Below are 22,732 nucleotides of genomic sequence, written 5' to 3' on the forward strand. Positions count from 1 at the left end.
AACCGAGGTTTCTCAGGGCTGACCTGCTTAAGAGCTGAGTGCAGTCAGGGTGGTGAGCAGGGCTCTCCTGGCTGGACAGTCCCCGGGCTGTTCTCTCAGTGCCCTCTCAGAGCCTGGTCAAGCCCAATCGACCCCTCACAAGCCTCTTAAAGAAGACCAATACTGTGCCTTCACTCAGCTAGTGCGCATTAGAATAAGACAGGGGATCCACAGGGACTTAAGGGACATGAGGAGCCCAGGGAAGAGAAGGGACGAGGAGAAAGATCTGTCAGTCATACCAATTCTGCCCGGCTTCCAACACTCAAGTGGATCAGGGCCAAAGGAAAATGTGTCCATCCACGCCCGCAACACTCCTTCAAGGTTCAGAGGAGGCAGTATTAGGAGCCAAGGATCAACTAATTCTCAACAGCAAGCAGCAGGACAGATCAGACCTGGGCTTCCCAATTTAACATCTCTCTGACTTGTTTTCACAAGAGCTGCTGGACACAGGCTCCAATGTTGCCAAGATTTAGTATCAAAACAGCCACTGTTTTATTTTATTTTATTTTTTCAATTTTGCAAGACAGTGGTGGTGCAGGCCTTTCAGCCCAGCACTCAGGGGAAAGAGGCAGGCAGATCTATGAGTTCAAGGCCAGCCTGATCTACAAGTTCAAGGCCAGCCTGGTCTATAGCATGAGTTCCAAGACAACCATAATTATACTGAGAAACCCTGCCTTCTAACACAAATAAAAAAGTTAAGGAAAAATCAAAACAACAACAACAAAACAGTCAGGCAGTGGTGGTGCACGCCTTTAATCCCAACACTTGGGAGGCAGAGGCAGGTGCATTTCTGAGTTCGAGGCCAGCCTGGTCTACAGAGTGAGTTCCAGGTCAGCCTACACAGAGAAACCCTGTCTCAAAACAAACAAACAAACAAGTTAAAATAAAATTTGAGACAGCGTCTCATAGCTCAGGCTGCCTCAAAACTCACCAAATAGCCAAGAAAACCCAAAATTTCTGACTGATTTGCTACCTCCCAATGAGCAGGGGTTAGAGGTTGCGTAGCTATACTCCATGTATGGGTTTCTGCAGTGCCTGGGATCGAACCTTTACATGCTAGGTAAACAATCTGCCGAGTAAGTTGCAGCCCCAAACTTAATGGAGGATTTTTACAAGCAATGGTCAGCAACTCTCTGGAGACGCACAAACAGCTTGCAGTCCAACTGTCCACTGCTCTAAACACTAGGGCTCACTCAGTCACCTCCCAAAGAGCTAGCTGCTTCCATCTTCCCCCCAGGAATCCTGTCCAGGTCACCTCATGAAGTTCCGGGCCATGAGACAGGTTCTAACTGGTCCCCTTGTACCCGATGCTGTCCTTCCAGCCTGTACTGTGGCTTCCTCAAAACACCCAAGACAATCCCCATGCCCTAGTGGACCTTGCCAACCATGCACCCCAGCCCCACTGGCCCGCAGCCATCCACTTATGCCCCAGCTCTTCAGCATTGCTTCTGTCAGGATCTTTATTCTACCTACAGCTTTCTTCCCCATCTGACCTCCCCTTACCACATGTCATCTCACACCCCTGGCCCGACTCCACCTCATCCCCTAACTTCCAGCCTGAATGCCCCTGCCTCACAAAGGCCTGACTTTCATCCCACCCTCGTCAGTCCTTTCAAGGCACTGATGCCCAATGTGGGGTTCTCAACTACATGTTTCTCCCCTACTGGGCAAGTTTCACAGAAGGGGAGACTAGTTACCTCAGGGCTACACTCAGTGCCTATCTCAGAGTATGTGCACAATGCATTATTGGGTTACCATGAATGAGACACCCCCTGTAAAGCACCCAGAACACAAGGCCACTTGGTTATCTATAGCCCCAAGAGCAAAGTGCCTGGGGGGGGGGGTCAGGGAAAATTCTGTTCACTCAATGCTATTATGGAACCAGAAAGCTTCCCAAGCTTTAATGCTTTAATGGAACCAGAACTGGTGATACTTCCCCAGAAGCTCCGCAGCACAAGGAGCCAAGGTGGAGTTGCCAATGCAACTTCACACCCACAGCCTGGTCTAGAGAAGGCAGACCTCCGAGAAGATGAGGGGACATGCCCTGACAATTTTCCCTGCAACACTGGAAAAGCTAGCCCACAGGGGCCAACCTCCAGGGCCTGCTTGGCCCAGGATCAAGGGTGACCCTTTTCATTCTAGTGGCCTCTTTCAGGATGAAAGAGTACTGCGGCTACCACTCATAAATGCTGAAGCGGCGGCTTGACACTGACCCCACCCCACAATTCCAGGCGAGCTGCCAGGACATGAGGGAGGGCACCTAACTCCTCCAACCAGCCAGAGCGCTCAATGTACCCCTCAGATCACAGTTCTTATCCCTGCTGAAGGCGTTTCTGTTTGTCTAAAACAGAGTTTCACTTACATAGCCCAAGATGATGTAGACCAGGCTGGCTTCGAACTCAGAGAGATCTATCTATCTCTCCTGAGACGAATGCAAGAGCCATCACACCTGACTATTTGTTTTTAACTTGAAGAGCATTTTACTAAAGGGCCTAAGCTGGCTGAGAACACACAAGCTTCCAGCCTCCAGTACCTGGCATATGTGTGCCAGCACGCCCAGTCCTGGTGAGGTGTTTGTACTTTCCTGTGACTCCCCACTGGAACTGGGATATCCATGGCTCCCCAGAAAGAAGTGACTAAGCCCCACTTTCTAGTCCTCCCTCTGTACTGAGCATAATCCATACACCCATCTCCTGGTGACCTGCAAACAAAATCACAAAAGGCCCTTACCACATGTTAGGGGCAAACCCCACACTCACAAACGCAACAAGCTTTCATTTCTCACCCAAACAGCCCTCAGAACAGAACAGAACGACTTTCTCTAAACCGTGCTAACTCGTAGGTGCTGTGCTGTGCTTCGCTTTGCTGTTTCATGTTGTCTTGTTTTATGTGTGCGGTGGATTGGAGGAAGGGATATAGTATGTTGTAGCTAGATTTCCCTACCTGTGGGAAATCTACCTCCACCCTTTTCTCCTACCTTTCAACCCCTTAAACCTAGATAAGAGAGAAAAAAGGATATGGAGAAAAGAAAGAGATCCCTGAATAAAGTCAGGGGTTCGGAAGGGGAGCGAAGTTATTGTTAGACTACTTCCTGCTGATTAGGGGCGTTGAGTTCCTTGGGGCAAGTTTGATCTTTGCAGTCAGGATATCTTAATTTCTTCTTGTTGTTTCTTCTTTTTGAACCACTACTTAAACCACAACCGACAACAACCAACAACCCACCAAATGACTCTGTCTCTCAAGGCTCTAGCATTTATATATGCTCTGAAAAGTCCCCAGAATTCCAAATGTCACAGTCACAGTACTATCTCCAGCTGCCAAATTCACTAGGCAAATCATAGTCACCTGCTGTGGACAATCTGAAGCAGTCCATACCATAACTTAGATTAAAAAACAAATTCATATATTTGTGTTTTTTTTTTAAGAAACAAATTCCAAAATTGTCACTCCAGTATGTGCTTGTCAGTGTGGGTGTACACACACATGCAGTGTGCAGGGTTAGCCCTGGATGTCTATCCTCAGTCACTCCACCTTTTACATTTTGAAACACAGTCTCTGGATGAACCTTAAGTTCACTGACTCACCTAGGTTGGCTGGTCTGTGAGCTTCAGAAATCTGCCTGTTTACAAACACACAGCCCAACATTGGGGTTACATGTGTGTGCTACCACACCCAGCTTTCTACATGGGTTCTGAGGATCCAAACTTAGTTCTCAGGCTTGCTGCAGCAGGCACCTTACCAATCGAGCCATCTCCCTTGCCACCTAAGTTTTTCTAAACCTGCGAATATAAAGTAGTCTATATAGGCTGTGTGAAATAGGTCAATAGTAGAGAGTTTGCAAGTGTGAGACCCAGGGTTTAATTCCCATCACCACCCTCAGAAAGAAAAAATGATCTGCATGCACAGCATTGAAATAAAAGACCTCTCCCAATGACATAGCAGGAGTCTTAACCAAACCAGATATACTGAATTATCTCAATATACACACATCTAAAACCTAACTGTCTACTAAGGGACGGACGGGGAGTGTGCTGGCGACCAAACTCACAACCTCATTACTGAGCTACACCCTCAGGCCCCAGTTCACTTATGACTAAATGCTTCCACTTAGTACTTTAGTGTGAGAGAAGAATCTTTCTGTAAACCACAGGCTACCACTGCCTACAGTTCCACAGCTGAGAATAGAAAGTTCTTACTGTCCAAGAGTCCCAGCTTCAATTCCTCTGGCAGGACCTCCCTCTACACGGAGTTAGAGGGAATTGATTTGACAACATCTTGCCTATACAAAGCAATCCTGTAGCTCCCAGCTGCTTCCTGAAGGAGGAGGAGGAGGAGACTACCATCACCGTGTCTTGGAAGAAATGAAAACTCTTCTTCCAACTGACTAATTCTGACTGTCCTCTAGGGAACCATGCACCCCACCAGAAAACTTATATATGTACTCACAGGCATAGGCATTACTATTCTGTTGCTAGATCCACCTGGTAGAGTCATCAATATCAGGCCAAACATGACCAAGAAGCAGTATTCACTACCTCTACTACTCTCTCTCCTCTCCATTAAACATGCCCGTGCCTATCATGGATGTCACACACCTAGCATAAAATGTTCATAGAATGGATAATTCAAACACCTGTATTATACCAAACACCAATCCTATCCACAATGGAGACATAAAATAATATTTGGGCTGGCAAGATGGCTCAGAGGGTAAGAGTACTAGCTGTTCTTCTAAAGGTTCTGAGTTCAAATCCCAGCAACAACATGGTGGCTCATAAACACCCATAATGAGATCTGACGCCCTCTTCTGGTGCATCTGAAGACAGCTACAGTGTACTTATAATAATAAATAAATCTTTGGGTCAGAGCAAGCAGGGACCGAGCGAGGGTGGTCGACTGGAGAGAGCAGAGGTCCTAAATTCAATTCCCAAAAACCACATTAAGGCTCACAACCATCTGTACAGCTACAGTGTACTGACATATATAAAATAAATAAATCTTTTTTTTTAAAAGTACTTCTCAAAACAAATATCCCTCCCTGGGCTAAATATGAAATAATATAATCCTTAAGATTAACATAAAAGGCCGGGCGTGGTGGCGCATGCCTTTAATCCCAGCACTCGGGAGGCAGAGGCAGGTAGATTTCTGAGTTCGAGGCCAGCCTGGTCTACAAAGTGAGTTCCAGGACAGCCAGGGCTAAACATAGAAACCCTGTCTCGAAAAACCAAAAAAAAAAAAAAAAAAAAAGATTAACATAAAAGCCCAGAGAGATGGCTCAGAACATATGGGCATGTCTCCAAGCACAAAAGCCACTAGGCAAACATAAATACCCTGGCTAAGATACCATCAGTTCTGCTAGACATAGACACACACTTACAATCCCAGCACTCAGAAAACTCAATAGGCTAAGGTAGGCAGATGTCTAGTTTGAAACCAGCTTGAGATCCACTGTAAGACCCTACTTCAAAACAAAACAAAATAAAAAACAGCAGTAAAAACAATTATAATAAATAAAACTTGAAAAAAAAACCAGAGATGAATGACATTTCTGGTTTGGAAGACTTAATTTTCAGTGAAGTTAATGTTTCCTATGCTAACACATGGATTTTTCTGCATACCTTATGAATGTAAAATGTCAGTACAGCATCTTGGTAGTAAGACTTGCTAGTAATGTTCAAACTGGCCTACATATGGTGGTGGTGCAGGCTTATAATGGCATAGGCCAGTAATCCCAGGTCTCAGAGGAACTGGAAGATCAGAGTTCAAAGTCACTCTTCCCTATATACAGAGTCTGAGGACCCTGTCTTGGTATACACGAGATCCTGCTTTCCTGTCACCAACATCTCCTGAAGAGGACTTACAGCCAAATATAAACACCCTGACATCTTCACTACATTAAAACATTAACACCCGTTGGGTGTGATGGCGCACGCCTTTAATCCCAACACTCAGGAGGCAGAGGCAGGTGGATTTCTGAGGTCAAGGCCAGCCTGGTCTACAGAGTGAGTTCCAGGACAGCCAGGGCTATACAGAGAAACCCTGTCTCAACCCCCCTCCCCCCAAAAAAAAACATTAACCCCCCTCCCTAAATAACACTAGAAGGGAAAAAAGCAGTGTACATGAAGATGCTTCTAAGGTTGCTCAAAACAGCTAACCCTGCTGGATAGGCAGATCAGTACAGAGTATTTGCCTAGTACATGCAAAGTCCTAGGTTTAATACCCAGCAGAGTAAATAGTTCAATTTTAATTTAAAGAAAAATAGTCAGGCATTGTGTGGCAAGGCTGCAATCCCAGCACTGAGAGAGGAAGTTAGGAAAACTATGAGTTCAAGGGCAGCCTGAGCTACATAGAAGAACCACGTCTCAATATCCAATAAAAAAGAAAGGTTTGAATGTATAGTGCATCCAAACAGAATGGCTTGACTTGGTCCATTGATGGTGAACAAACACAGAGAGCAATAATCTGTCTGCTGAGGTACATGCACACACTCATCTCAAAAGGGATATCTGAGTAGGCTGCAGTTGCCTTGAATCCCAGCACATGGGAGACAGAGGCTTGTAGAACTCTGTGTATTTGAGGCCAACATGGTCTAAATTGCAAGTTCCAAGACAGCCAGAAAAGCATAATAGAAAAATCCTGTCTCAAAAAAAGAAAAGAAAAGAAAAGAACCCCCTCAGACCCTATGTGGACAAAGCATTGGCCTACAGACAACAGAAGCACCAACAAGTGGCCAGCAGGCTTGAAGAAACACTATCTCTCAAAACATCTCATCTAAAGGAAATAACGTAAGTCTCAAAATTTGGACCCAGGCAAGGTCATTACCACTTTCCTCTCATCAGTCACACATCCAAACAACACAATTAGTCTTCAAGGGCCTCTTGGAAACCAAGAAGGCTCAAGCTGCTATTGTACCTACAAGGAGTTTCAGGTCTGTTTAAAAGTGATGTTTTCAGTTTTAGAACACATATGTTCAAGACACACACACCACACACACACACACACACACACACACACAGAGAGAGAGAGAGAGAGAGAGAGAGAGAGAGAGAGAGAGAGAGAGAGAGAGAGAGAGAGAGAGAGAGAGAGAGAGAGAGAGAGAGAGAGAATATATCTCTATTCATTTCTGTCTGTCCTATGCTAGATCTGCTCACACATTTGGCTAGCCCTGCATCCTAGGAAAGTGAGGGATGCCCAAAGAGCCCTATCTAAAGTCAACGTGACTCTTCTTTCTGCCTATGGAGCTGTCAGGCAGAGTTCAGACATGACATGAACAAGTACTCAAGAGGAGCCAGCAGTCAGTGAAAATGAACGAGGTCAGAAGCAAGCAGAGCCTGTGGAGCCCAACTATGATCAAAACACCTGGGAAGCAGAGAAAAGAAAAAGCTCAAATTCAAGTACAGCTTCAACTATACAACACAGCTGTCTCTAAAACAAAATCTCTTTTTTCCAATACCAAAACAATACAAAAGTTCAAAGGTCACACTGAAAGCAAGAAACAGAGCTATATAAGAAAATTTAAAAATATAGAAAGACTATACCTAATTTATACATTTATACAGTTGCTTTCAATGATATCAAAGCAAAAAGGGAAAAAGAAAAAAGCCAAATTCCTGACAATTAGTTGAATCCAAAGCAGGTCTAGATTGCTTTTTTTGTTTGTTTTTGGTTTTTTGAGCCAGGGTTTCTCTGTGTAGCCCTGGCTGTCCTGGAACTCACTCTGTAGACCAAGCTGGCCTCGACCTCAGAAATCTGCCTGCCTCTGCCTCCCGAGTGCTGGGATTAAAGGCGTGCGCCACCACTGCCCAGCCTAGATTGCATTTGAAATCAGTCTATTATAGATAAATTTGTGGTGAAGATTAAATTATTTGGAAAAGGCATTCAAGTGTTACTCCCTCTTTTAAAAAACCAACGTCTTCTGCAACACAGACACAAGGAATACAATGCAAACCAGGAGGACATTCATTGCCTGCCTTCATGACTGTATCAGGATCCCATCACTTAGTGAGGGCACCTCTGCCACTTAAGACAAATATGGACCTAGCAGCATCCCCTGGAATCTATCAGCTCTTAGGGTAGGTTTCTGCCTCCTCATTTATGCCCAGCTAGGACTGGGAATGAACAGCTGGGTAGAAAACAACTGGAAGTATGCGAGCCTGGTAGAGGAGGGCCAGACGCAGAACCTAGAATGTTCCACTAATCTGAATCTGCTGTGTACCCACAGCTACAAACTCAGATATCCTAACCATATCTTTTATTTATTCAGAATTCACCTCAACCGGGTTCCACGTGGGAAGCCACTTGAAGACTTTGATCTTTAACATGGTGGAGTAACAAGCAAAAAGGAACCAGGCTTGGCAGTGTGTGCCTCCCGCCCGGCACATGCCTGAGTTCCAGGCTGTCAATGACCAATAGGATTGAGGGTTACTGAGGCGTAGCCCCAACAGGAGTAAGTTCAGGTCACTTCATTTTAACAGTAAACAGTTCAAATTCCAGGAGTAACAGTCACTTGTCAATTCAGTTTTTTAAGATTTTACTTTATTTTTAATTATGTGTAATTGTGTATGTCTGAGTGCAAGTTTGTGTACTTCAGTGCAGGGGTCCGCGGAGGCAGTTGTGAGTAACAGGACATGAGTGCCGGCAAGTGAACTCAAGTCCTCTGGAAAAGCAGGAAGCACTCTTAACTGGGACCGTAACTCCTGCATTCAACTTCCAGGCCTTCTCTTTAGTTTCTATCAATTAATTTTTGAAATGTAAGGTGTCCTAACTCAGTGACCATCATTTGGAATTCTCCACCCCATGCCTGACATCCTACAGACAAGTCCCTCAGAGTCTCTGAGCTGCTACTTCTGCTCTCACAGATCAGGAGAGATGAGAGCAGAGTGGTGTTTCCTTTAGCAGTGACTCACCAGGCAGTCTGTTCATGTTAACGCCTTGCGCTGAGAGTCCAATTCCCATGTACCTTAAAGAAAGCAAACGGAGGGAGTGAGAACAAAGCACAGCACTCTGTATGTCCGAGAGGCCCTCATCAAACTCCTTACTCTGTACGCTAGCTCTGTCTCCCTTCACAGACACTTCTTGGTAGAAGACAGCACAGAGAAAGCAATGAGTCCAGACGTCTTCAGTACACTAATGGCTCTCAGAGGAGCCTCAGCTTTTGACTTCATTTCTCTAGGCCCTACCTGTAGACCACCTTTTTGCTCGCTTTCGTTCTCTCTCTGTCTCTGTGTGTGTGTGTGTGTGTGTGTGTGTGTGTGTGTGTGTCTTTCTCTCTCTCTCCCTCTCCCCCTCCCTCCCTCCCTCCTTCCCTCCCCTCTCCTTCCTTCCTTTCTTTTTTTTCCTGAGACAGGGTCTTTCTATGTAGCTCTAGCTGTCCCAGAGCTCACTACGTAGACCAGGCTGACCTCAAGATCTACCTACCTCTGCCTCCTCAGTGTTGGGATTAAAGGAGAGCACCATCACGCCTGGCTGGCCTTTTGATTTTTTTTTAATGTATTTATTTATTATATGTAAGTACACTACAGCTGTCTTTAGACACTCCAAAAAAGGGTGTCAGATCTCATTACGGATGGTTGAGAGCCACCGTGTGGTTGCTGGGATTTGAACTCAGGACCTTCAGAAGAGCAATCAGTGCTCTTAACCGCTGAGCCATCTCTCCAGCCCGGCCTTTTGATTTCTATTAGAAGCAACTCAGTATCTTTGCAACCAAAGAAAGAAGAGGGCTCATAAAATGACTCAGCAGATAAAGGATTTTTGCCACCAAACCTGAAACCTGAATTCTACCTCTGGGACCCATAAAGTAAAAAGGAATTCTGACCCTTGAAAATCTTTGTCTGGCCAGGCAGTGGTGGCGCACGCCTTTAATCCCAGCACTCGGGAGGCAGAGGCAGGCGGATTTCTGAGTTCAAGGCCAGCCTGGTCTACAGAGTGAGTTCCAGGTCAGCCAGAGCTATACAGAGAAACCCTGTCTCGAAAAAACAAAAAACAAACAAGCAAGCAAACAAACAAAAAGAAAAGAAAAGAAAAGAAAGAAAATCTTCATCTGACTCCCACACCTGTCTGTGATATATGTGTGTGCACACAAGCATACAAAATAAACAAATACATGCAATTTAAAATGTTTCTTTAAAAGAAAGGAAATGAGATAGTATATTCGACTATGACTAACAGGTAACCTGTACTGAAATCACGGCCCCCAGTCCTCCAGCAAACTCCAACCAGGAAAGAAGAATCCATTTCTTAAAGCCTAAGAGCTGGGGACTAAGTGGCACAGGGCAATGCAAGGTCACACTGGCTCGAGCAGCACACTCAACAAGGACAGACAGGCTGTGTCCTCTCTGCTCCATCACACACCCACACACACACACACACACACACACACACACACACACACACACACACAGTCCCTCCCTGTACATCTGTAGCTAACTTCTTAGATCACACAAGGCAGGGAGGTGGTAAAGTTTGACCTTCTAAAGCCACCCCACACACACAATACACCCCAAGTACCTAAGTAAGGTTTGCAAGGAAAGGTGGGGCCTTTCGTCTGGCAACTTCCAAGTTGTAGTGGCACTTGTAAGAAGAGATAAACTAAAAAAGGAAATCTCTTTTTCAGTCTAAGTGTGTGTGGTATATAAGAAAATGGGTAACTCAAGAACTTAAAAATAAAAGAATCAATTCATCTTTTTTTGTTGTTTTATTTTTCAAGACAGGGTTTCTCTGTATAGCCCTGGCTGTCCTGGAACTCACTTTGTAAAACAGGCTGTCCTTGAACTCAGAAATTCACCTGCCTCTGCCTCTTGAGTGCTGGGATTAAAGGCGTGTGCCACCACGCCCGGCCAATTCATTTTTTAAGAGTAAAAGAGTAGAAACCAATATAAATGATATGATTTGAAGCACATACAAGCATAAACTAAACAGACAGCGGAATACATAAAACATCTAAAACACCATCCAAAGAGGCTGAGGTGTAACTTCATAACTGCCTAACAATGTTGATGTACTTAATGCCATGGAATTGTACACCTGCTTCCTAATTATCACTGGGCCCTATACTATAGTGACCCAGCAATCCTCATCATGTATAGGTACCAAGAAAAGACACAGACTAGCACATAGCACTAATTAATTTATCCCACAGTGCTTAAAGGAGAAGAGGTCAGGAAAAAGAAAAGGTATAGAGGGGTATCCATAACTTAGAGAAAACTTGGCTTCCTTATTTTGATATCTGGGACACAAAGTTAGATCCTTTGAGGTCAAAGACATGGCCCAATACACAGCTGGAAGCTAAACAGAACGCCCAGCCCTTCCAAGAAACACATATACTGACTGCCAGAACAGGCCAGCTTCTAGGACCATCAGAAGCTGCTGTGTGAGGCTGCTGGCACAATTCCCATGAGATTAGAACCTGCACATCTCCCCAGATAAACAGCAGCCTAAATAATCAACTTCCTGGATTTATGTGGTAGGGGATGCCCAGAGCTGGTCTCCATTCCCTGGATGTCGTTGCTGACCAAGCAGTAAACAACTCAATTAGCCTGTCCAAACTGCTCAAGTACAGCACAGCCAGGGGATCCCTAGTTGGATGGCAGCCACTCATCCTGTGCTCTGAATCCCATAACACATGTAATCCCACAACTGCCATAAGAGTCTCCTGAAGCCTTTAATCCCAACTCTTGGGAGGCAGAGGCAGGCGGATTTCTGAGTTCGAGGCCAGCCTGATCTACAGAGTAAGTTCCAGGATAGCCAGGACTACACAGAGAAACCCTGTCTTGAAAAACCAAAAAAAAAAAAAAAAAAAAGAGTTTCCTGAAACTAAGGTAAGAGCTTGTGTTGGAACCTGTTTGCTCCTTGGATGATCCCTGATGCTTTAAGCTAGTACAAAGGTAAATCAAGGATCCCAGGAAAAGTTATGTTTGGCCACAAGCCAAAGTTCTGGTTCTGGTTCTACAATGTTCCATGGTGATGAGTGACCACTAAGACATCTATGCTCAAAACACAAGCTGCATTAGGGGGTAAAGGGTATAGCTCAATAGTACAGCACTTGTCTAACCTGTACAAAGCCTAGGGTTTGGTCTCTAGCACTATATAAAAAACCCAGGGGCTGGAGAGATGGCTTAGCGGTTAAGAACACTGACTGCTCTTCCAAAGGTACTGAGTTCAAGTCCCAGCAACCACAACCATCCATAATGAGATCTGATACCTTCTGGTGTGTCTAAAGACAGCTACAGTGTACTTACATATAATAAATAAATCTTTTTTTAAAAAAGCCGTGCATGGTGGCGCACACCTTTAATCCCTGCACTCGGGAGGCAGAAGCAGGCAGATTTCTGAGTTCGAGGCCAGCCTGGTCTACAAAGTGAGTTCCAGGATAGCCAAGGCTATACCAAGAAACCCTGTCTCGGGAAAAAAAAAACAGGAATAAGTTATTTGTTCCTTCCTACAGAAGAAGTCTCTTCTATCTTCAGTGGTACCCATCACTGTGTTCCTATTGGTTCTGTGTTCCTCAGGAGGAGTGACATTTCTTAGATAATGGCACGAGAGCCTCAGCTTCAAAATCTGATGGAGTGAGTCAAGTGTAGAGCAGCCAGGGGAAGCTGACACCCATTCACACTGGGCACCATGCCACCTCTGGGGTCAATGACACAGAGAGCAGCTCCACAGGGGTCCAACCAGCAAACCCAGCTGAGTCAGGGTCTAGGGGAGCCAGGCCCCAACTCTTCAACACTAGACAACACTAAGTCTTTTCCAAAGTGAGGGCATCCTGAAGCTACCATTAAGCCACAGGCTCCCTGGCTACATGTGGCAGAACATCTGGACCAGGACTAGGTACCCTAAGCACTGAATAAAAGACTCAAGCCCTAAGCACTGAATAAAAGAGAAAGAAGCTGTTGTTTCAGATGGGTGTAATGGCACCTAACTGTAATTCCCCAACAGCACTTGGTAAGAAGAGGCAGAGAGAACAGCACAAGTTGAAGGCCAGCCTGGACTATAAAGCAAATCACCTAGGACTACATAGAGAGATCTTGTCTCAATTTTTTGTTCAAAATATATGTGGGCTCCCATCTTCTAGTGAGTTTTCAGGCACCTAAAGACTATCATCCAACCAGCCTAAGATAAGCAAAGTAAGGAAGAGCCATGAGGACCCTTCAAACATACTAAAAATGTTGAGCTACACAGTTTTTGGCTTTGTTTTTTACAATACTGGGAATCTAGCCCAGGCAAGGGCTGTACTGCTGGCCTACAGCGCAAGTTCTAGGACAGCCAAGGCTACACAGAGAAACCATACCTCAAAAAACAAACAAGCGAGCAACAACAAAAGATGATGATAATGATAATAATAACAATAAGCCAGATAATGGCATACATTTTAATCTCAGCACTGAGTAGGCACAGGTGGGTGGACCAGCCTAGTACCTGTTCATCAACTGAAACATTTAATGTTAAAATTCAGTGTCAGGACTGGAGAGGTGGCTCAGTGGTTAAGAGCACCTGTTGCTCTTGCAGAGGACCTGGGTTCAATTCCCAACACCCACATGGCAGCTCACACACACCTATAATTTCATTTCTAGGTGAGCTGATGCTTCTTCTGACCGCCTTAGGCACACATGACATACTTAAATACACTTAGGCACATACACACAAAATTAAATAAATACTTAAAACTCATATTTCCTGATTTCAAACTTACTACAGTAAAGCTGAATTAATCAAAGTAGTATAGGACTAAAATACAATAATAAAAATACAAAACAGGGAGGGAGAGGGGCTGGGGCTTTTCTGCACTCTGCTCTCTGGTTCAAGTTGACTTGCTGCTGGTGGGACTGAGTGTAGAAGCCTGCCTGCCTGCCCGTGTGCCCCGCACTGTCATCTCTGTGGAAGGCATGACTGAGACCCCTGGCTCTCTAGGAGAAGGTATTACTTGTACTGAGTGGTTGTGGCACCCTTGTCATAGTCAACTCATGGCATAGATGAGGGTTTGTTTCAAACCCTAGGAAATAGGCTTCCTATTTCCATCTTATTTTGTTGGTCTTTGTGTCTGTTATTTGCTAGTCCTATATTGGGTTGTTTTCTATTTTTTATTTATTTTTATTTTTATTAGATATTTTCTTGATTTACATTTCAAATGTTACCCCCTTTCCTGGACTACTCGAAGGGAGGACTCCCTGAGGACGTGAAGGGAATGAGGCTCCCTAAGGCCTGGTAAAGGAATGAGAGAAGCTAAAGGGTATGTGTTGTGCAGAAGCAACACAATATGTAAAGGCAAAAAGGCAAGAAAGTAGACAGAGGGTAGAGGAACTGAAAGACGCTCAGTGTTGCTGAGTTGTATGTAGGCTGGGCAGACACACAAAGAACCATAGCAGGACAGGAAATGGGGGAGGGGACACACACAAGGCCTACATGCTAACTTAAGGAGTTTGAACTTCACGGGAGATGAATAGAAAGCCACAGAAGAGGTGTAGGAAGGCTACAACTGATCAAATAGCAGACACAGACTGAAGGAGAAAGCTCAGACACTATCAAAGTAATCCTAATAAGCAATAGGGATTTTAAAAAAGACATTGAAAAAGCCAACCACTCTTTAGAATATAGTGAATGTATGAGGTAGAGAGAGGCTTGAAAAATCCAAGACATGGACCAGCACAACTAATTACCATCACAAGGCCAGCTGAGACCCACTTGGAAATTCTGAAGCCAAAGCACTCAGCCAGAGGCTTTAGCTGCCAACCTCCAACTGTTCTCAACCCTGACGACCCCAGGCACAATCCCTGAACAAGAAACATACAGGACATTCTCAGATTCAAATCTCATCTCTCATTCACCATGGGTCCATGGGCATGTCCCTTGGCCTCTTGGGGCCTGCATCATCACCTGTTACCTTGAACACAGAGAGGCCTTCCGTACAGCAGCTCACTGGAACTAATGAAGGAGCCTGGGCTGCTGCTCAGGGAAAGCAGATGGTCGATGACTGTGTACATGGTGACCCGCTCTGTTCTAGTAGGTCACCTAGGTTCTTCCAGTAGGAGAATCTGATAAAGCAGGCATTCTCAAAGGCCTGAACTTGGGACATCTAAAAACAAATGCCTGTTTATTTTAGGATTACCAAGGAGAAAGGACATGAAATTTGCTTCCTTGTTGGTAACAGGGCAGGCTATGCTAAGAACACTGTCAGACACTGGCTGATTTAACACAACCTGGGAGGAAGGGAGACAACAAAAGCCCCACTACCTTAAGAGGTGACAGAACGGATCCAGCGGTTTGTCTGCCCAAGACCTCGTGTGTTCACATGGTTCTCTTTTCAGGTATCAACAGAGAGAGAATTAATTTACCTCACTAGCAACTGCAAGATGAACCTATTTGATTTGCTCTTTTCTTCTATATGACAGCAACACAGAGAAGAGATAATATTTAACAAAGACAGCCAGGAAGTACAGAAGGACAACAGACGTGTCTGGTGGTAGCAGGGTCATGAGCTAGTCTCTTACTTCTCAGTTTCTGCCACTGACTGCCACAATCACAATGCAAGCTGCAGCTGCGAGAGTCTCTCTGCCCCTACTGTGGCTTTGCAGTGCAAGATCAAGCCAGGTAGAGACCCACCTGAGACTTGGAGAAGGGGCAGCCATACTGTGGGTGGGCAGGAAAGGCCCTCAGCTAACCACACCCATATTATATCTACCCAGCTCTCACCACTGACTCATAGACAAAAGGGGTCAAACTGAGGCCCAGGAAAATGACTGACTTCAGAATAGGATGGCAGCTACTGAGGCCCAGGCTGCCTACCATTTATCTGCCCTCTCTGCCACAGAAGTAGCAGCATGCTAAAACTGGTCCTATGGAGAGATGCAAACAGATTTGTCAACTTGGACTCTTCCCCTCTCTGTTTTCCATATTTCCTATAATATGAATTCTTTGTTGATGATGGGTTTGATTTCTTTCTTTTTTATTTTGTTTTCTGTTTGTTTTGTATAGGCTGGTGTGTGTGTGTGTGTGTGTGTGTGTGTGTGTGTGTGTGTGTGTGTAACAAGGTCTTACATAGTGAGGCTGGTCTCAAACAGACTATGTAGCCACAGATGGCCTTGAACTTTTGATTTTCATGCTTCTGTGTCCCAAGTACTAGGATTACAGGCATGGAGCACTATATCCAGTGTATGGGGTGCTGAGGATCAAACCCAGGGCTTTGACATACTAGGCGTTCTACCAACTGAGTTATAACCGTAAGCCCTGGAATGATTTTATAATTGTGGGAAAAATCACATTTAGGAACCAGCTATAACCATCTCTCTAGATCATCCCAGTGCAGCATCCCAGTGACAAGGACAGACAAGGCTTGGCTTTCCTGCTAGCTCATCAGAACACCTACCTCCTTGACCTGTGGCAGGAGGCTGAGGCTGCACTGGAAGGAACAGGAGAAAGCATCAAGGTCCCCGACAGGCAATGGAGGCTCAAAGGGCACCTTGCGATCCCACCTCAAGTACAAACCAGAGCTCACAGCTAGAGGAGGTGCAGGCTCAGAGGAGGTGCAGGCTCAGTACAGCTAGCTCAGAGGAGATGCAGGCTCAGTGCAGCTAGCTCCTAGTGACTGGGATTGGTCTTTCTGCCTGACCTAGGCATGCTTGGTCCTATCAGACAATGGGACCTTAGAAATAAGACCACTGCACTCCCTCACATCCTCCAGTTCTTTATGAGGCTAGATGGAGGACACCACACCTTTCTGGTCTTTCCCTAATAGAGTTGGGAACCCTTTTGGAAACAAATCTAGTGTTCCCTTCTTATTTCAGGAAGGGAAACATCTAAAGGCTTTATTTTGGTTTTTGAGACATTCTCTATATAACAGCTCTGGTTGTGCTGGATCTCTATAGATCAGGCTGTCCAGGAACTCACAGAGATCCGCCTGCCTCTGCCTTCAGAGTGCTGGGATTAAATGTGTGCGCCACCAAAGCCTGACAATATGTAGCCTAGGCTGGCCTTGAAAAAAAAAAAAAGATTAGCTATATTTACCAATTTACCAATTTTGGGTGTACATACACTTGAGCCACGATGCACATGAACAGATCAGAGGACAACTTACTCAAGTCAGTTCTCTACTCTACCCAGGGGTCAAACTTAGGCCATCAAACTTGGTGGCAAGCACCCTGACCTACTCTTCCTAGTCCATGAGCAATTTTAAAGTGACAGGAAGCCAGGCATGGTGTGTACTTCTAATTCTGGCACTTTGGAAGCTGATGAAGGAGGATTGGGGGTTCAAGTCCAGCCTTCTTAGTGATCTCAATCCTTCAAATTCAAAAGCAAAACAACAGGAACACTCCTTGGCCAGCCTTTAGATGTGATACCCAACTCTGAAAGCACTTCTCAGTTAGCCTTTAGACTTGATACCCCCAACTCTGTAAGGTGTTCTCAGGGACTCCACCCTAATTCTGGATCACAGATCTTGGATTTCAACCCACATCTCAGGTTCCCTATCAGAGAAGTTAAACTAAGGGCTTCTTAACTCCTTCCCAGAACTGACCTAGCAAGTTTAATTTTTAGTAGAATAATGTCGGTAATGGCTGTGTGTTATTACAAATGTTCCATACCCAGATGCAAATTTAAGATGAGATATATCGGAAGAGCAGTTAAAAAGTCAACCAAAGGGAGGTGGAGGGAATGGGAAGAGAGAGAGAGAGAGAGAGAGAGAGAGAGAGAGAGAGAGAGAGAGAGAGGCAGGCACAGGCCAAGAAGCTGGGTGTGGTGGCACATGCCTTTAATCCCAGCACTTAGGAGGCAGAGAGAGGCTGGAAACCCTCAGAGTTGAAGGCCAGCCTGGTCTACAAATCAAATCAAGTTCCAGGACAGCCAGGGCTACACAGAGAAACCCTGTCTCTCAGAAAAACCAAAAACAAACCAAACAAACAAACAAACAAAGTCAACTAAGTGTGCAGACAAGATGGCTCAGTGGGTATGAGCACTTCCCACACAAACCTACTGATCTGAGTTTAATCTCTGGATTCCACAGTGGAAGGAAAGAAGTTATTCCTCAGAACTGTCCTCTGACCTTCATACCTGTGCCACTGCATACACATGCCTCCACACAGGCACCTGCACACATGCATGCCCACATGCATGCACATATGCATGCCTATACAAAGACACCTGCACACATGCATGCACTGCAAAATAACAAAATACTAGTAGGGTGCAGTGACCCATGCCAGTAATTCTAGCCCTCAAGAGGCAGATGTAAAAAGATCAGGAATTCAAGACAAGCATGTGCTGGGGGCTGGTGAGATGGCTCAGCGGTTAAGAGCACTGACTGCTCTTCCAAAGGTCCTGAGTTCAAATCCCAGCAACCACATGGTGGCTCACAACCATCTGTAACAAAAAAATCCGATGCCCTCTCCTGGAGTGTCTGAAGACAATGTACACACATATAATTAATTAAATAAATAAATCTTTAAAAAAAAAAAAAAAAAGAAGCATGAGCTACTATAGTGTGTCTACATATAGTGTACAAATCAGGTAAGTGCTATGAAGTCCATCTCAGATTAAAACAGAAAGAAAGAAATCCCTATAGCTCAAACAAAAAGACAAACCAATTTCAAAATAGACAAAAAAAAAAAAAAAAAAAAAAAAAAAAACCCATACGGCTGTTTCTTTTTGTGCCTTTTTTATTTTATATATTATTAGTATATTATGAATGTAGGTATGTGTAGGCCATTGTACATGCATTTATATTGAGAACAAGAGTCAATTCTAAAGGATTGGTTCTTTCTTTCTACCATGTATTCTGGGGTCAAATTCAGATTTTCAGGCTTTATCCAACAGATGCTTTCACCCACCTGACCATCTCAACAGCCCTATGGGCATCTGTTGAAAGGTTTATAAAACAGCTAGGGCTGGGGAAGTTGTTAAGTTAGTAGCCTGCTTGTCTAGCATACATGAAGCACTGGGTTTGATCTCCAGAATTTCAAAAATTACATTTAAGCATAGCAGCAAAGCCTAAAATCTCAGCACCCAGGAGGTGAAGGCAAGATCAGAAGTTCAAGATCATCCTTGGATACACAGTGAGCTTGAAAATAGCCTAAGATACAAAAACAAAACAAAACAAAACAAACAAAAAAAAAAAAACCTGTGAATTTTTTTTAAAGTAGTTATACAGAATAAGCACATGAAAAGATGCTCAATGTCACTGGTCACGATGAATGCAAGCAAGGAGGCATGTCCATCAACAGATGAGCAGATAGACAAATGTGTCCTTTTTTTTTTTTTTTTTTTCCCGAGAAAGGGTTTCTCTGTGTAGCCATGGCTGTCCTGGAACTCACTTTGTAGACCAGGCTGGCCTCAAACTCAGAAATCTGCCTGCCTCTGCCTCCTGAGTGCTGGGATTAAAGACGTGTGCCACCACCACCCGGCCAAATGTGTCTTTCTGTAGTTCTCTAGCTAGCTAGCTACACTGTGGGAAATAACGCAGTCATGAAAAAGGAAGATGCTTGGGTTCAAGCTACAGCATATACCTTCAAACCATTGTTACACCAACAAGTCAGACACCACAGGACTCATAGTATAGGATTCAATTGATATAAAACTATCTAAAATAGAGCCTGAGAGGTGAGTCAGTGGTTAAGAGCACTGACTGCTCTTCTAGAGATCATGAATTCAATTCCCAGCAACCACATGGTAGCTCACAACCATCTGTAATGGGATCCGATGCCCTCTTCTGTTGTATGTGAAGGCAGCTACAGTGTACTTATAGATACAAAATAATTTTTTCAAAATATCTAAAATAGGTATATTTTATAAACACGGAATGTAATGAAGGGCTGGGAGGAAGAGAGAATTATTGAGTTTTGTTTAAGACAGTCTCACTATGTAGTCCTAGCTGGCCTAAAACTTTTATCCATCTGTTTCTGCCTCCTGAGATTAAAGATTGTGCTAGCACACTCAGATTGGAAATAATTAGTACAATAGAATAATGTTGTGATCCTAAGTAAAACCACTGAATTACACATTTAAACAAGATAAACAGGACAGGCATAGTGGTACATACATGACTTTAATCCCAACACACAGGAGGCAGAGACTGGTAGATCTCTGTAAGTTCCAGGTCACTCTAGTCTACACAGTGAGTTCTAGGACAACCAGAACTACATAGTGAGACTCTGTTTTGAAAAAAGCAAAAAACTTAGCCAGGCATAGCAGTGCACACGTTTAGTCCCAGCACTCAGGGGGCAAAAGCAGGCAAAAGCAGGCAGAACCGAATCTGAGGCCCTCATGGTCTAAAGAGAACAAGCTCTAGGACAGCCGTCAGGACTACACAGAGAAATTCTTGTCAGAAATAAAGAAAGGAAGGAAGGAAGGAAGGAAGGAAGGAAGGGAGGGAGGGAGGGAGGGAGGGAGGGAGGGAGGGAGGGAGGGAGGAAGGGAGGGAGGGAAGGAGGGAGAACACTAAAGTGGACAAAAGGCACATTTTATGTTGAAGGTCTTCAGCAGACACAATCAACCCCTTATAGCTGAGCCAGATAGCACGAGGGTCAGCGGCTCTTCCTGATAAGACAAGGAAGGGCCTGACACAAAGCTCAGTAGGAAGCATCAGAGCAGCCTGTTCTCTGGCCTTGTGTCAGGCCAGAAATAAGAAGCCCCTCTCTGCTTGCACAGGGCAAGTGAGAACAATGAAGAACACAAAACCAGCTCTTCTCAAGGCTCTCAATTTTTCTCTCAGAGGGAAGGTGGATCTTATGGGTCACCAAATCCTTGGGCACCTTAAGTAATAACCGATGCATAAGGTGCAAGATGAATTTCACTACAGGACTTCAAGCCTTTACACTTAAAAGTTCTATCAAAGGCCAGGCGTGGTGGTGCATGCCTTTAATCCCAGCACTTGGGAGGCAGAGGCAGGCGGATTTCTGAGTTCAAGGCCACCCTGGTCTACAGAGTGAGTTCCAGGACAGTCAGGGCTACACAGAGAAATCCTTTCTGGAAAAAACAAAAAACAAAAAACAAAAGTTCTATCAATGTGATAGCTCTGGTAAGAAGTGATACAAAAAAAAAAAAAAAAGACCTGAGGTTCAGTGCTGAGATGGCTCTGGGTAGCTGCGGGAAGCTGAAAGCCCACCTTCCCTGATTTAAAATAAAAAAGATCATGTTTGGTTATAGTAAACACCTTTAAACCTATCTGAGGCAGAGGCAGGTGTATCTCTGAATTTAAGACAGCCTGAACTAAGCATGAGTTCCAGAACAGCCAGGGCTACACAGATAAATCCTGACTTGAAAAATCAAAAGGAAAAAAAAAAGTCCCCAATCTCCAAGGAGCTCCAGGCATTCACCAGGACTTTCATCTTGACATCTAACACTTGAGCCACAGCTCATCAGCTGGCAATCTTGTTCCTCTCAGAACAAAGAAACCAGCAGACTCAATAACAGAGAAGACTCTAGGACAGTGGCTATAAAGTGGTCCCTGGAAGACCATTCAGGAAAACACCAACTGACATGTAGGTCTGAAATGAGAGCTAATACTTGGCACTGGAGACTGTACCTCATAGTCTGAGGAGCCCACTTAAAGCCACAGACTATCATGGCACCAGCTACTCTGTTCCTCCAGCAACCACAGCCCAATGCCAGGAAGCCATGCAGCTCACTTAGAGGAGGGGCACGGCCGATCCCAGCACTACTCAGGGAGAAATAATACAAAAGGCAAAGGTCTTTGAGTCAAGCCATGCTCCACAGAGAAAGGTGGTTCAGAGTGTGGATCAGGAAACCTGGGTACACGCACCACCACTGACAAACCCTGTCTCAAAAAACAAAGACAGACAAACAAATGGACAGACAGAATGACTCACTATAGGTAAAGGGCTGTAACTATGTTGACACAGTACTTGTCTAGCAAGCAGCAAAACGTGGATTCAGTCTCCAGCACCACATAATCCAGATGTGGGGACACACACACACATATGTGCACACACACAACCCCAGCACTCTAGAAGTAGATCATGGGCTATCCTCAGCTATATACTGACTTTCAGGAAACTCTAGAATACATGAAACCTTGTCTCAAAAACAAAGGCTGGAAAGATAGCTCAGCAGTTAAGAGTGCTAGCTACTCTTCCAGAGGACTTACATTACATTCTCAGCACCCACATAAGGCAGCTCACAGCTACCTAACTATAATTCCAGTTCCAGAGTATCTGACACCTCCCTTTGTCCTCTATAGATACACCCATACACATGTGCACATATACACAGACTCACACAATACCCATAGTTATATATAAGTCATCAGTGGTAGAGTGTACTATATACAAGGCCCTAGCACTTAAAAATAAGAATAAAAACACTGTTCTGCTTGTTTGCTTGTTTCAGACGGGGTTTACTCTATAGCCTAGGTTGGCCTCACAACACTCCTCCTACCACAGTCTTCAAATTATGGAGTAACATGAATACCACACCCAGCTAAAACTATGTATGTATGTATGTATGTATGTATGTTTTAGAGGCTGCAGAGATGGCTCATCAGTTAAGAGCATTTGCTGTTCTTCCAGCAAATCCTAGTTTAGTGCCCAGCACTTTCATAATGCAGCTCACAACCACCTGCATGCAATTCTAGCTCCAGGGAATCCAGCCCCCTCTTCCGGCCTCTGAAGGCACCCCCATACACGTATACATACACAAATGTACATACACACACACACACACACACACACACACACAAAAACACATACACACA

General features: G+C 44.6%; 1 protein-coding gene across 1 annotated transcript in view; it reads right to left on the minus strand.

Annotated features, from left to right (window-relative positions):
- Positions 1 to 22,732, minus strand: part of Ranbp10 (RAN binding protein 10) — a 58,758-nt gene that overhangs the window by 25,904 nt on the left and 10,122 nt on the right. The window contains exon 3 of the mRNA XM_021220214.1: positions 8,946 to 8,998. Coding sequence (XP_021075873.1) covers positions 8,946 to 8,998 — 53 coding nt within the window. The remainder of the gene's footprint in view (positions 1 to 8,945; positions 8,999 to 22,732) is intronic.

The sequence above is a fragment of the Mus pahari genome, chromosome 20 (genome assembly GCF_900095145.1).
Source record: "Mus pahari chromosome 20, PAHARI_EIJ_v1.1, whole genome shotgun sequence".
Lineage (NCBI taxonomy): Eukaryota > Metazoa > Chordata > Mammalia > Rodentia > Muridae > Mus > Mus pahari.